The sequence below is a fragment of the Strongylocentrotus purpuratus genome, unplaced genomic scaffold (assembly GCF_000002235.5).
Source record: "Strongylocentrotus purpuratus isolate Spur 01 unplaced genomic scaffold, Spur_5.0 spur5_scaffold_15, whole genome shotgun sequence".
NCBI classification, from domain to species: Eukaryota; Metazoa; Echinodermata; class Echinoidea; order Camarodonta; family Strongylocentrotidae; genus Strongylocentrotus; species Strongylocentrotus purpuratus.
The window spans coordinates 26,881,197-26,897,297 of record NW_022145600.1 but is presented as its reverse complement, the minus strand read 5'-3'; the positions used below and the strand labels follow the sequence as shown (position 1 = coordinate 26,897,297).

General features: G+C 37.3%; 2 protein-coding genes across 2 annotated transcripts in view; both read right to left on the bottom strand.

The window, feature by feature from the left end:
• The window catches only part of LOC578068 (probable ATP-dependent RNA helicase DDX56), a 30,310-nt gene extending 21,360 nt beyond the window's left edge, over positions 1 to 8,950 (bottom strand). Inside the window, exons 1-8 of the mRNA XM_030985923.1 lie at positions 8,820 to 8,950; positions 6,371 to 6,532; positions 5,596 to 5,676; positions 4,313 to 4,386; positions 3,303 to 3,564; positions 2,284 to 2,453; positions 891 to 1,094; positions 307 to 429 (exon numbers count right to left, since the gene is read on the bottom strand). Coding sequence (XP_030841783.1) covers positions 307 to 429; positions 891 to 1,094; positions 2,284 to 2,453; positions 3,303 to 3,564; positions 4,313 to 4,386; positions 5,596 to 5,676; positions 6,371 to 6,532; positions 8,820 to 8,891 — 1,148 coding nt within the window. The 5' untranslated portion in view covers positions 8,892 to 8,950. The remainder of the gene's footprint in view (positions 1 to 306; positions 430 to 890; positions 1,095 to 2,283; positions 2,454 to 3,302; positions 3,565 to 4,312; positions 4,387 to 5,595; positions 5,677 to 6,370; positions 6,533 to 8,819) is intronic.
• A 1,118-nt stretch (positions 8,951 to 10,068) lies between these two features.
• On the bottom strand, positions 10,069 to 14,632 carry LOC115924124 (lengsin-like). Its single transcript, XM_030985922.1, has 2 exons — positions 14,596 to 14,632; positions 10,069 to 13,120 (listed from the first exon to the last, which is right to left on the bottom strand). The coding sequence occupies exon 2, from the start codon at positions 13,096 to 13,098 to the stop codon at positions 11,752 to 11,754; it is 1,347 nt and encodes a 448-aa protein (XP_030841782.1). The 5' UTR covers positions 13,099 to 13,120; positions 14,596 to 14,632; the 3' UTR covers positions 10,069 to 11,751.
• Between the last annotated feature and the right edge of the window lie 1,469 nt (positions 14,633 to 16,101).

The window sequence follows — 16,101 nt, the reverse complement described above, 5'->3', positions numbered from 1 at the left end:
GACTTAACAATTATGGAAAGCCATTAGCATCCTTGAAAATATCTTGTAAAGCTATTTATAATGCATAAATGTTGATTCACATCATTCATATTTTCTATTATCATGGGAGATTTCATGTTCTTGATGTGGAATTTATGAAAATTCTAAAATACTCCAATTTTTGCTTTTGAATATAAATCATTATAAGGCTATATATTATAAGGCTCTCCATAATATTTAAGTCCAACTTAGAGTTAAGTTCAACTTAGGATCTTTGTGAAACACCCCCCAGATCTACACACATCTCAATCATAAAGACCTACATACCTTCCCACTCTGTGGATGTAGGACTTGACACTCTCTGGAAAGTCAAAGTTGATCACGTTGGAAACATTCTGGAAATCTATCCCTCTTGATACTCCATATTCCTTGTCTTTCTTCTGCTTTACTCTGAAGGAGATGAAAAGAGGGATTATTTGTCTTTAAAAAACAGTCATACTTAACAGCAAATAATGTACCGTATAAGAAACTCAAACTTTATTTTTCAGATTCCTTTATATAATGATATAAAATTTGATTTTGATATAAAATTTGAGCTTGATATAAAATTTGATTTTGATATAAAACTTGATTTTAATATAGAATTTGATTTTGACATGAAACACAATTTCTTAAGGCTCAAGTCAGGGATAAGTCAACCCTTATATTTGTTAATCCTTCTATAACTTCAATAGTTTCTGTTTCCAAATACATGTAAAATTTAAAGCTTTTAAATTCTTTTAATTTCAGTAATGGAAACTGTAATTCAAAAGGTTGTATCAATGTTTTTTTACAAATAAGGAAAACAATGAAAATATAAATAACAGAGCACTTTTAACTTTTTATACCAGAAGTGCAAAATATGAACTTACTTTTGGCCTTTGCCCTTCTTCTCCTTCCTCTCCTCCGCTTCGTCTCTCTTGCCTCCATCAAAGAGACTAGACTCCTCCGATGCGACGATGATGTCATACAGACCGGTGTTGAACTGGTTTACTATGTGGCATCTAGAGTTCACCGGGAGCTCTGAGTTCAGCAGACAGACTGGCACAGAAAACTGCTCTAGGTACAGCTTCAGTCTACAGAAGAAAAGGAAAAAAAGGGTAGACTAAACATTTGTGCCTGGGCTTGTATGTGTTAACAATCATTAGCTTGGTGAAATTATTCCTAACATTCCATGAATCTAAATAAAGCTACGCAGTTTTCTCAAAAACATCATAAGCCAAAGTTCTTGGACATCCCTTGGCAACGCACAGTATACAATTTAACAAGCATCGCCATGGCATTTCAAAACTTACTCATGACAGTTTCGAGAACTGGTCCCTAGACCCTAGTTGTGTCGTGGTCTAGTGGATACGTCACCAGACTGTAGATTACAAGGTTTGAGGTTCGAGTCCCACCTTGGGACGCTCTGATTTCTTTTGGAAAGACATCTATCTACATTTGCTACTCTCCACCCAGGTGTTAAATAGGTACATGTACCTGTAGGAAGTAACTAGTTGAATGCTGTAAGCACCAAAATCGGTAGCCCAGCAAAGCCGGGCGTATAAAGGCAGGCCTTGAGCTCCTTGCCTAGTGGATATGGGCCCTATAAACATTTTCAATATTATTATCATTACCATTAATTTACCAATATTTCACAGTAATGGATGTTTCTTCCGAAAAGCATTACAAAGTTTGGTCACCTGTATGTATGGTAGGTTCAGAATGGATCACGTCATTCGGATAGGTGACGTTAAAGGTCTGTCCCCAGACGTAAATAATCATATCTGATTGATCACGTCTGTAAAAATCCAATTACACACACACATACACACATGACACATATTTGTTGCTATTTAATGAATGCCTCAGACAAGCTTGGTTACCAGTCAAGGATTTTTGTATCACATAAAAATGCATGAACCATGAACACTTTAGCATATTCATTCAGCCACTTTGATTATGGAATAAAATATAATCAGATTCTATGGCCCGAATTCACAAAGGAGGTTTAGATTCAACCCATGGTTTAAAACCTCATTTACATAACCAATGGTTTAAAAATTAGCGCAAAAAAAGCGTACCTTGCCTTGCGCGCGTCTAATATTGGACCTCTGACTTGTGTCGCCCTTATTGAGCGCTTATTTTAAACCATGGGTTATGTAAATAAGGGTTTAAACCATGGGTTAAATCTAAACCTCCTTTGTGAATTCGGGCCTATAAATTTCTTATTTGAAAACAAATGCAGATAAATCAGATTAATTCTTTTGAAGAAATTTCTCTCACCTGTAACACCTGTCTATTGAGTTTACAAAGATGATGGTTTTGCCTCTGATCAGCTTGAGCTTCAGTAGTGTGTAGATGAGTAGATATTTGTCCTCTTCAATACATCTTACTTGGTACTGGCTTAGGCGGTCTGCCTCTGGAAGCTGTGATTCGGCGAGTTTGAGTGTAATCTGTTTTCAGGACAGGAATGAGCAAAAGGTACATGATACAAAAGGTATATATATTTTGAGCAACAATTTCTTTCTGGCTAATTTTTATCGCTCTATGATTTTCAATTTTTCTTCCTGTTATAACATTTTCTTTGTATTTATATGTAAATTTCTCCTGTATCCTGATCTTAATTCAATAGCTCTCTGCCCCAACAACATTTCCCTTCTACCTCTCTCCCTCTAACTCTCTAACTCTCTCTCTCTTTCTCTCTCTCTCTCCTAAATTACATCATATAAACCTATTCTTCATAATCTTGCTCAAAAGATCTGTCCGTATTAAAGATAAAATTTGTTGCATTATTGCAACACTACCATCTAAAGATGTGAAGGTTTCTTACTCATTCTTTCTGATTTCAAGATATTTCTACTAGCTACATATTTTCTAGAAGTCTTCTGCTATTCTATTCGTTTTGTCAGTAAATGGCGGAAACATAGATTGGAACATGAAAGAGTTGATTAATATTTGGGCATGCCGGCGCACAATGTGTGCACAATCTCCACTCCCTGGGGAGCATTCCAGCCAGGCGTTACTTGACGCTCAAAAACTGTTTGACCAACAATGACGGCCGCATCCTACCGGGTACCCATTTAACACCTGGGTGGAGAGTAGCAAGTGTAGGTTAATATCTTGCGAACCCTCGACCTTCGCATCCCTAGTCAAGTAATAAAAAATAAATAAATAAATAATAATCTTAAAGTCCACTCCAAATTTTATTAAACCGAAAATTGAAATTCATTTTGCTCAATTGATCGTGAGCCCGGCAGCCACTGAGCAGCGCCAGATCACGATTACTTCCCAGCACTACTTACAGGATTGTGCAACACCAGCTTCTTGAGTGTCTTCACATCTTCACTCAGCGTAGCGGACATGAGAATGGCTTGATAGATCTTTGGAAAGTGAGAGAGTAGCGCCCTCATGTCAGCCTCATGGCCGAAGGAGAAGACCAGGTCCGCTTCGTCGATGACCAGCATCTCCAGGGAGTTCTGCAGGGACAGGTTCTTGGCCTGGATGTGGGCCAGGATCCGACTAGGAGTGCCAAGAACTATGTCTGGTCTTTCCATCAGTAGAGGCCTGTGAAAAGAAAGTAATGATAACATTTCTAATGATTAAATCTAAGTATTCTTATATCCATACCAAAGGAAGCTAGAGTAGCCCATAAGGTGTTGTATTATTCCCTGGATATAGCCTTGTTGTCGTGCAATGGCCACTCAGGATGTGAGTTGGTCAATTGGTGGGCTCTGTGATCTGCTTTCAAGATAACAATGGTTGAATCCAAATTGCATCTTTCAGATGTTGGCTTTATAGCTTTATGCCCAGACATGAATAATTATGTCTGGTCACACATGCCTGTAAAAAGTTAAAACCACATGAACATACCCAATGGGATATGTCCTTGCACATATTATCATCAAAACACATGTATTGCAATAAAATAAATTTTCATACTGTATCCATGATTAGGGAAAATGCCCATTAATGCCTTGCCAAAGAATTATCTTTTTACATTTCAGGTTCAAACTTTGATCGAATGGAGCTTCTTGCATAAAACCTTTCCATTAAAGGGAGGCTTTACTACTTCAGCTAGAAGGGATTAGACTACCCAGTGAGCCATCGAGGTCACTGTGACAGGTGGCTATCTCATTAACTCAGCTCTCATTTAACATAATAAAAAGAGGATCATGGGGGACCAACAGGCACCGATTTGGGAAGTTTTGTATATAGAGGGAGCAAGTAGCTACAAGGACAGTGTGCCTTTAAATGTAACAATTATGGCCTACGTTTATCAATAACAAAACCTTTCCAAATAATGTTATGATACCTTTGAGCTGACAAGTCCACCTGGCCAGATACATCAGCACATTTGATTTCTTTAGAGCAACATTTGCTGATTTCCTGTAGAACAAACACAATGAGACAACATTAGTTAGAGTAAAGGCTTGGTCACACCTCACCGGTAATATCTATAGACAATACAATGTACAACAATAGTGATAGAAGTGGTCAGACATGGCCAATTTTTCACAATGATCCAATCGTTGCTTTAATATGTCACCCAAACAGTATTGACATTGCCTCTATTCCTTCTTCTGCCACTGACACCTTCTTCTTCTTTTGTATGTCGCAGCAGAATAGACAAAAAGAAATCATTACTTATATAAATATATAAAATTACTATATATCTGTGGTGACCATGGTGCCTCCCCCCCCCCCCCCCTCTCTCTTCCACTCTTCCAATAAGGGGGAAAAAAATAAAAAAAATAAAAACACACAAACTGACGTCACCTCAAAGGCTCACAGATATTATCTTTGAGGTCTGTCCAAAAAACAAAAAAAATTCAACATAAACAAAAATTGTTGTTAAAGTTGTCATATTGTTACTGTTATCATTGAGGTCTAGCCAGGGCTCAATATTTATCAAGCTTCCTTATTATAATATCACGGTGCTAATAATAATAATATGTATTACTCACTATGAACATGACAGACAAAGACAGCGGACAAAATATACAGTTCCTCAGGTAGACAAAAGAACATCCCTTCACTGCTATTATGTAAAACTGTGTAGAACAGGTGTCACATGCATATTCACCTGTTCTACACATTTTTACATAATAGCAGTGAAGGGATGTTCCTTTGTCTATCTGAGGAACTGTATATTTTGTCCGCTTTCTTTGTCTGTCATGTTCATAGTGACTTAATCTAATCATTACATAATTTAATGCATAACTTGCAAGCATCATTAAAAGGAAATCATGAGTTCCAGTTAAAACAAAAAGGAAATAATAATCCTCCCCGTCTAAAGTAACTTACAATGAATGTTCTACACTAAAACAATGATATCCATCAAAAGAGATTGCTATAAAAGCTGAATGATTAACAGTTCCGAATTAATTCAAAGCATTTCCTCTTGCAAATTTGCAATTTCTTGCCAGAATTAACGACTAGAATTTAAAAAAAATATAAGCCCTTTGATGTGTAGTATACCCAACATAAGATGAGTCGAGAAATCTAGGTATGTGGACCGTCTGTGGCTGCTATAAAAAAAGACATACATGATGATATTGATGAAACTCATTCTTCAGGTAAAGGTATATGTTTTACCTGTATGTTCTTGAACGCCTGTGAACAGAGTTCTCTGGATGGCACTAAGATCAGAGCCCGTGTAGCCTGCTCTCTAGCTGTCTGTAAGAAAAGATGCATAGAATTCATATTAAATATGGATACCGTTGCATGAAATTGTGCTCGTATTAAATCTATTTTTCATTATTTTATTAAAAAAACATACACAAACAAGAAGAGAGGTAAAGGATAAATATTATACATCTGCACAGATAGATGAAACTGTATCAGTGTTTGCAGGTAGCATTTTTTTTTTAACACAACAACAAGGAGCAAACAAACTATAAACTAAAATCCAAAGGGTATCAATTGCAGCATTGGATTTTGGGTCAACTCTATATAAAATAATGGCAAGTTAAAGGTAATTTCAGAATAAATATCTATACATAGAAAGCAAAAAATCAATATTAAAGGACAAATATCTAAAAGCAAGTGTAGACGAATATGGAATACAAGTAATAAAAGCTAAACAACTCAACAGTTAGTGCAATAACTATCTAAGTCACTTTTGTGACAAAGTTCAATGATGCATATTATGATAAAAATGTTTACAATTATTATCCAACCACTATATCATCAAACAAACAAGGGAATAGTTTATTGTAATTAATTAAATGTAATTAAGTACATTTATATATGTTTGAAAGCATATTCAATAAACTCATTTTACCCCATGTCATCATATTGACAAGATCTAATTTTGCAATTTTTTAAACTTTCAAAATTATTGTTTGAACACATCAAAATGATAAAATACCTCTTTTAAAGTTAGGATCTTTTGGACGAGAGGGATAGCATAGGCTGCTGTCTTGCCAGATCCAGTCCTAGCCCGGGCTAGTATATCCTTTCCTTCCAGGGCCAGTGGTATCGCCTTTTCCTGGATCAGAGTTGGACTAGACCAGCCCAGCTTCGCAAGGGCCTAGGTGAACATAAGGAAATGAGACAGATATATGCATGTGTGTTCAGTTCTCACCGGTGTGTACAGGGGAAAAAATACTTTAAAAATTGTGGGGGCTACTTTTCAAGCTTGTTTGCATGAAAATAACACTCTTTATTTTGTTTTGAATTGAACTCTATGCAATTTTGGGGGGCTTTTATGACTTTTGGGGGCTCTTTTTGGAATTTCGGGGGCTAATTTACCCCGAGCCCCTGTGTGTTTATCTCTACTTACCTGTCTTTTGGGCTTGATGGAAGATGAAGAGACTTGTAAATGCCCATTCGTTTTCATGCTAACACCCCTGCATGTGTCACTTGATATACCTCTACAATATCATGAGATTCATTTGATCTTTCATGGACTTAGTAGAGATAAAAGTAATGCAACTAAAACAAAAATGTGTCAAAGATATGCGAACTTTCTGTGCACTCATGTACATCCCATTTTCAGTCTCTCATTTTAAGATAAAGTTGAGTTCTGCGATTGCATTGTGAAAGAAAAGGTGTGGAATAGATTCTTAAAAGTTGATCATGTAGCATATAGTATTGGTATGTACTGCAAGGTTTTTTCTCTGACGTTCTTCCACACTTGCACAGCAAAAATGATAATGCTCACAAATTATTTTCACCTCTCCCCAGAACTCAACCTTCTCGTTAAAAGAGCTAACTGACTTAAATTTTTTTAAAGGACAAAAGAAACAACACCCAAACAAATAATACAAGTTCTTTCAGCCATCGTTTCCCTTCTCTTCACTTGACATTTGTTTTTTGTGTCAATCAAAAGGAAGAAAATATGTAAAAAAAGAATGAAAGTAAACAGTCAAAAGGGGAATTTGACATGACAAATCAAAACAACACTTTAGGAAATATAATACTTAAGTTAAGTCTCATCTGTGCCTATATACATGTAGGCTACATGTATATAGGCACAGAGCTATATATATTGCCAGATGAAGAAATATAGTCGTCTTTCTTCCTCTGACATTTCTAACTCTGTCGTTTTCACCTCTGACATCTTTATCTCCGGCATGGTTTACCTCTAATTTTTTTTACCTGTGAATGTGATACTTCTGGCATTTCCATATTTGTACATGCGACACTTTCACCTAGAAATATTAGCGCTAGTTCAGAACTGTGACCATACTTTGGACCCATGACTCAGGCATTGAGATACCCTACTAGTATAACATACCAAAAAATCAACTGAATCTTCAACAATTGTTCAAATAATGGTCTTGATTTTAAAGTTGTTATCTTTCTAACCTGTTTCGTGTCAATTTTCTTATTTTTGGGGGAGTATTTTTCCTAAAACAAAGACATTATAAATATAAACTTTCTCACAGGTTTCACTGCAAGCAACTGCCCAAAACAAGTGCATACCGATGGTGGGTTTTTGCATGGTTTTGCGCGGGTGTGCGCCCCTGCGTGAAGTTATCGACCATAATCAAATGAGGATCTGAGACGGAAGATAAAAGTTGGCAATTTGAAAAATGTAATAATTAAATGGAATGGTTTGGACGAGGGGAAGGGGGAGGGGGCGCTAGTGTAGCAAGGTATCCAAAATATAGCCTACTAAAACAGACCTCAAATTTTAGACCCCAAATTTCGTGTTTATCATTATCTCTAGGGTTAGGGTTAGGGTTAGGGTTAGGGTTAGGGTTAGGGTTAGGGTTAGGGTTCTAGGGTTAGGGTTAGGGTTAGGGTTAGGGTTAGGGTTAGGGTAATGATGACCACAAAATTTGGGGTCTGAAATTTGGGGTCTGTTTTAGTAGGCTATATTTTGGATACCTTGCTACACTAGCGCCGGGGGGGCGGTCGCTAAATACAGGCTCGTTTTTAATAAAGAGAAAAAAAAAACTATAATTTCAGTCAATCATATTTTCTTACTCTTTCTCGAATACGATACGTCCGACTAAAATTAAAAATAGTAAAATTATATTTTTGTTTTCTCTTTATTTAATAAAGTCAAAGAGCCTCCAGCATGTCCAGAGCGCAGATTATTTTTCTGAAATTTCTACCTCTGTCCTCAGACATATTTACCTGTGAAATGTTTATGACATTTATGATTTATGGCACTAACTCTAAGCTAAATTCGGCTTCAGCTTTCAGTCTGCAGTCAGAGACGCAAATAGGCAACATAAAACTGAATGGATGGGACTGAACTAAAGAACGTGTGGTAAATGTTCGTTATCAACTACAATTTTCTGTGACCATTTTCGATAAAAACTTAAGAATGTATAAATATTCAACATCAAACATTACGAATTTACCTTCAAGACACGATCATCTAGACCCATACCGCGAAATGTAGCACCATTAATTTCACTCTTGGAGGCCGCCATCTTTAAAATCCAGCATGTGTTTACTAGCCTTTCTCAAGACGTGGCCGTGGATTATAACAAATGTTTCGTTGTTGTTTTTGTTATCATTTTTTTAAATATGTACCGGTAATGTCCTCAATATTGTGTCTTCAGGCAAAATGAAGGGCTCTTAACTTCTTGAAATAGGTCGAGGATAGATGTGTGATATTACAGCTCACTCCAAGCCAGCCATCTCACCCCCCCCCCCCCCCCTCAACTTTTGTTTTTTCTCTCTCTCTCTGCCTAATCTCCACTTGTTTATCTTCTACTCCGTTCTGCTTTTTCCCTCTACCCCTCCTCCCACGTTCCTCTTTCTTGCCATTTGTCTAAACATTTCAACAACAAAAATGTGGTTATCGCATGCGATTTGTGAATATGCATGTGAAATTGTGAATATTAAAGGTGAAGACCAGTATTGGAAACGCCCCAATTTCAAAAAATGAAATGGAAGCTCTCATTACCAATCATGTGAAAGAATATGTTTTTACTAATACATGATGATAAAAAATTTGCCGGGAAACCGCCTACTAATTCATATATTTGCTAAATTTGTTTCTCTCATGGTCTGTGAGAGATATAGGGTAGTCCCATATACATCTTTCTGTGTATAGTGTTTGTAACTTTACGAAGAATGGGCCACATTTCTTATCATTTTGATGATTCCAGAACCTTGCAGATGCTCGGATGCTAGATGATCAACCTTTTCTGATCGATTCCACAACGTTTCTTTCACAATGCAATCGCATGACCATAACTGGTCTTTACCTTTAAACACCGTTTCTTCCCTCTATTTCTTCCCCTATCTCTTGTTTCTTCCTCTCCCATTCGAACTATCTACCTCTATCTCCTCTCGTTTTTTCTTCCCCTCTATTTCTTTCTATTTTAATTTCTACCCCTTTCTCTTCCACTCTGATTCATTCTTTTTTGTTTTCTCTCTCTCTCTCTCACTCTCTCTCTCTCTCTCACACACACTCTATCTCTCTTGCTACTAATAAAAATATCATTACAACTGTCATTGTTGATTAGCAAGTAAATTCTCACATTTTATAACTTGAGATAAGAAACATTTGGTTGCAATAAAGAATTTTGAGTAAAATTCCTGATAAATTCAAACGATAAACAACACAAAATGGAAGGAAAACGCAGTAATGTATGGACATTGATAATAGAGTTAGTAATATATAATTGTGAGTGGTACACAGTGAGGAAGTGCTTCACGATTCTCAAAGTACATTAAATCTGTCACTGTCACTCAGTGAATAATTATCCACTGTGTATAATGGATTTCCTTTTATGGTTTTGGTTTCATAATATAAAAGTGTGCGTGCATACTTGTGTGCTAACACTTAGTACTTAAATCCATTGAGCTAATGTGCTAGAGAGAGAAGAATAGCTTCATTCAACAAACGAACACTTGCGGCAAATTCGGTTAGAACCTAATTTCATGATTACTATTAAATACAGAAGCAGCAACAATCTTTAAATGGCCTCATAAATGCTTTTGAATTCTATGGCAATCTGTAATATTAGAACAATGCACTACAATTTTAGCTCCCTTAGTTTCCAGCTTTTACAGATCTTAATGGATGCTGGGACAACAGCACCACTGCGCCTAGAAACAATGTATTAGGCACGTTATAAATGAGATCTATTATTATTATTATTATTATTAATCTTACAAAAATGGTACAATTTCAGTTCGTCTTGATTCACACATGAAATTGAATTATTAATATCATAAAAAAGTAAATATGATGGTAAAACCTGAATGTACAAAGAGAAATCAGAACAGGCAACTGGTAGTTTAATATATTACACATATATTGTTTAACTTTTGGCATTACATTCTGATGTTAGATACTTGCAGCTGGGGAAGTAATGTACTATAATGTACACATACAATTTGGTGTCTTCTTTGTTAGTATAATACATATAATAGCAGATCACAACAAGATTAAAGCACAAAATGTATTTTTCTTAATAAATAAAGCTGATAATTTTCTCTGTCATAGAATTTCTAGAATAATTTTCTTACAAAACAAATAACAGTAAGCTTAGATTTATGAACATTGCACTGTTTCTCAGCACCATGTTCAATTGAAATTCAATACACATGAAAAATATATAATTAGTAATAATCACAATGTGTATACCCTAGTTCATACTCTACTCTTGAATAGCACATTATCAAAATCTATCTTTAATTTAATTAAAAAAATATATAAAGCATGGCTAGGCATTTCAAAAGGTTAGTGAGACGTTAGAAGATGACTTTAGCATTTCTACAAAGTTTTGAATGTAGTGTACAGTATTTGTAAAAGATACAGGTTAAAAATAGATTCCCTAAATGTCTAGTTTTCTGATAAAAATAGGTGACATGTATAACTAAATCAATAACCTTCATCAAACTGTGTACATGTATTTCCTTTAACGCTTTGACTACAAGGGATAATACAGAGAACATTTATGAATTCTAATTTATAAACATTACAAGAGACATTTCCCGTTTCCACAAATGACTGAACCATATAAAAAGTAAAATTTTGCTGGTCAATCTACCTACAGGGTACATGTACAAAATGATACAATAGTGCAGAAAAAAGGCAATTTAAGACAAACTTAAACATAATAAATCAATAACCGCAATGAAAATGTAGTTCATAGTATAAGAAATTGCCATTTATGGACTAAATAGTGTCTATAGAGCTAGTGTAAAACTACATGTATATCTATCATGTATGAATACTTCATCAATATTCAATTTTAATAAATTGGCACAACACGATCTTGGGTATATAAAATGAATTTTGGTACTAACATGATGTTCATGTGCATGAATTCTTTAGATCGTGTCGAAATACATATTGTGTTCCCACGATTCACCATCTACAACGGCAACTTTCCTTGCCCTAAGTGCCTCACTGCATTCGTGTCTCTTTGCAGCAAGGAAGTATTTGATAAAGTCTTTACCCAGTGCATCCAGGATCACTTCGTCTGTCTCTAAGACCTCCATAGCTTGCTCCAGAGAGAGGGGAAGCTCTGGCAAGTCATACCCTTGATCGTAGGCACTTCCTTCTGTAGCCGCTTTGAGAGGCATGTCAGTAAGCAGCCCATCAAGACCGGCGGCAACCGTTGCTGCCAGTACCACGTAAGGGTTGCTCCCACTCGAAGGTATGCGATTCTCGATAATGGTTCGCTTGGAACCATCGACTTTCACACGAATAGCACACGTGCGGTTGCCGATCCCCCAGGAACAATTGCTCGGGGCGTGCGATGTTGGTGACGTCTCAAAGCGACTGTAGCAGTTGACCGTTGGTGCCATGAGAGCCGTGATAGCCTGGGCATGGGATAGGATTCCAGCGATCCACTTCTGGCACGTGCTTGATAGACTATTTTCTGCCGTTGAGTCAAAGACGATGCATTTATGTTCTTGCAGACTCCAAAGAGAGTGGCACAAGTAGGTGGTACTGCCTCTGTGTTCTGGCCAGGGCTTTGTCATGAAGGTTGCCACAAAGCCATTCCTGGTGGCCAATTCCTTCACTGTTGACTTGAAAGTGTAGGCGTTGTCTGCCGAACCGACACCAAAGGCCGACTTGTAGGTGACTCTGAGTTGGCCAGGAGCATCCAATGTCTCTATGCTCTCCACATCCACCCCAACTCTTGGCAGACATGCCAACAGAAGATTGATGAACGCCTCAAGCTTACAAAGTCTACTGGTGGCTGCATAGTTGCAGCTCTTCTCTGCTGGCTCACCGGTTTTTTCATCCACCAGATAGAACTCATGCACAAAGGAAGAGAAGAGTGAGACCCCTTGCTCTCCTAGTCGATCGAGTAGCCTCCGTGCGTTGTTTCTTGGATACTGTGGAATGTATTCTCCTTTGATGGTGGGTTCCACAAGGATCCTGGCTGTACTCTGACACCAAACCAGATTCTGGAATGTCTCATAGACGGGGTACGTGACAGCATCAACATCATCGATGCACATACCGCTATCGGAGAACTTGATCCCCTTGGGGTCTAGGACCAGGGCTAGTAGATTGAAACTTGAACCATGAACAGCTTTGTCCTTAAAATGCCTCGATGTGATAAGCCTGCTGTGCCCGATGCCATGGATGTCAACTAGCTCGAAGCGGATGGCTGCAATTTTGTTTTGCACGATCAATGCTAGCACTTTGTCTATACCCGACATTTTGGAGGTATGCAGCAACAGTCTGTAATGAAATGAAAGGAACATGTTTTGGTCATTTGGTAATAACTTACTGAGCGATATCGATGAAACAGAATCCTCTTTCCATCAGAGACCACTATTATACATGAAAATGAATGATGAAGCTGCTAATATGAATTGACAATGACAAACTATGGTATTGTCACAATTAAAAAGGATGTTCTTATGAAAAGCGGTATCTGCCTTTCCTTTTATTTGAAAGCAACAGTACTACTTTACAGAACATGAAATCTCCTTGATAATAGAAAACATGAATAATTTGTATCAACATTTTATGCCTTTTAAAATAAATTTTACAAAAACATAATTGATAAGTCCAACTTGAAGATAAGTTCAACTTAGAGATACCTTAAGTTCAACTTAGGATCTTTGTGAAACACCCCCCCCCCCCCTGGTTGTTGAGTGTTGATTCTGTCTTTTTATTTTTCTCCTCTAGGTTCTGATGTTTCATTTTAAGTTTCACAAGTTCAAGCTTCTCTACTTTGTTTTGTAGGTAAAAGATAGCATCAAGCACCATCTTGTTTGTCTATGCGATCAATTAACTGGTCAAATCTGGGATAGAGGCCGGAGCTTGACAAATGGTGCTCTTTATGACACAAAGGACTTCTTCGTCCATCAGAGCTTCCTTCACCAAGTTCACCAGGTTCTTTGTAGAGCGTGTACCTCCAGCCATAGTGTTCAAAGAGAAAGCCAATGGTACTGATCTCGCAGGATTAATTCTAATTCGCCACCATTCAGGTTTTTACCCAATAACACAACAGGTGTTGTCAATCACCACGATTAGCCTTCAGTTAGACCTTATATAATGCTTTGCTTTATACCCTCACCTGAAGACTCTTCGAGAGACTAGTAGGAGGTATTTCTTGATTAGATTCTGGGTTTGCTCATTGCTGTGTGCAGACCTGTACTCCCATTAAACATGGTAATTACACAAAGTCTGGTTTCAGCGAATTATGGCCTTCTGCAGCTGCAAATGGAAACTGACAACCCGCCCATTTACTTACTTCTTCACAATAATGCCCAAATTTAAATAAATTAGAATCCAAATTGAAAAACATTTTTTTTGGCAGCAAAATGGAATCATATTAAAACAAAAAATTAATGCTTGGCCTTGGCTGAGCCTTAGCTAATAGGTGGGCGTGTTATATCTACTGAGGCGAGTCTGGTTAATACAGCCATGAATACACGTAGGCACGCACCCTTTCGACCACGCCGGGGCCCGGGGGCGGCCTGGGCAAGGACCAGGCCACGGCAGTGCCACGACAGATACAATCGAGGACAATTATTGATCTAGGGGTTTCACTCTCATCTCACCATGGTTGCTTTTAATAACACGCACACATTGACATTGATAGCACATGATCTCTATGACGAATAAATTACTCCCATCCTCACAAACCATTTACATTGCCATTACATTAGCGTTTTTAAGGTTTAAAAATAAAATGTTTAACTTACCTAGCAAATTATTTGATTGAGCGTCACCGATGTACTGCTGTTCTTGAACAATCGTAGATGGCGCTCCACTTGCATTGCATTAAAAAAAATTAAATAGCTGCCCACAGCTGTACAAAAATATCTTAAAATTTGATTTGATTTGTTAGTCAAGTTCATTGTAACATAAATACAAAAAGCAAAATAATATTATAAACAGCTGTACAAAAATATCTTAAGTTAGATTTGATTTGAATTGTAAGTCAAGTACATTGTAACATAAATTCAAAAAGCAAAATTAGGCCATAGCTATATTATAAAAATGAAAACTAAATAATGAAAGGGTTCGAGATATATTTGACGACAAAATAGATGGCATCTGGAGTTTGTTTTTTCACTTTTTTCATTTTTCATCATAAACAGCGTAAATTGTTATTCGCAATGGCTAATGGGGATCTATAGTAACATATGTGTGGAGTAACCCTTGCTATCAAGATTATCCCCCGAACTCATTTGCAAAACTGCCCCAGGTATAATGACTTTTGATGTGAAAAACTTACAGTAGAAAAATTGTTTGAAGTTATTATTTAGAAGGGGAAAAAATCCTGGTCCTAATTCTCATCCCCCAAACTGATAAAACATTATTAGCATAAGAATAGTAGTAGGGATTGAATCCAAGACAAAGGGAACAAAAACTGTGCTGAATGTTACAAATGGTCGAACTATAATGATGAATCAAAACAAAGAAAATGCCTGTGATATTCTTGGCCTGCCAGTGGCGGATCCAGGGGGGGGGGGGCACAGGGGGCACGTGCCCCCGGCCAAAAAAAATATGTTGAAATCAGCCCTAAATTCGCCAAAAATGTACTGACAAACAGGAACAGGAATTTTTGTTCAATAAAATTTGAGAATGTATAATATTATCTAGATCTATTAGGGATAAATCATTGTCAAAATAATTCCATAAATTGGGGTTCAAAAAAAATATATTCCAACTATATGAGCGACAGTGTATATAATATATATGTTGGGGGTATTTTTTTTTTTTTTGGGGGGGGGGCCAAGAGTTTGGGGGTTCGACATGTGCCTCGAAAAAAATTGGGTTGCTTAATTTAACCGCCCCCATCCCAAGCCCCCTCTAGAACCGCTACTGCTGAATAACACCCTGTGCCTGTGGCGAGGATGCCAATTAAACCAGTATATATTACTGTGAAGGTGAGTTGCCGTTTTGGTCTACACCCAGCCCGCCTACTAATATCTACATGGTCTAATAATCAGGCACATAGCCAGAGTTTGATGTTGGGGGGGGGGGGGGCACATACATGTAATCGATCGAGGTAAAAAAAAAAAGGGGGGTCTAAAAAAGTTCAACCGATCCTGGGAATTGGGGGGGGGGGGCACGTGCCCCCCGTGCCCCCCCCCCCGTGGCTACGTGCCTGCAGTAATAATCACTTGTCTAATGACAATTTATAGGCTAATAGTTATTTAGTCTAATTTACATTTGGTCTAATCTGCAATAAGTCTACTACC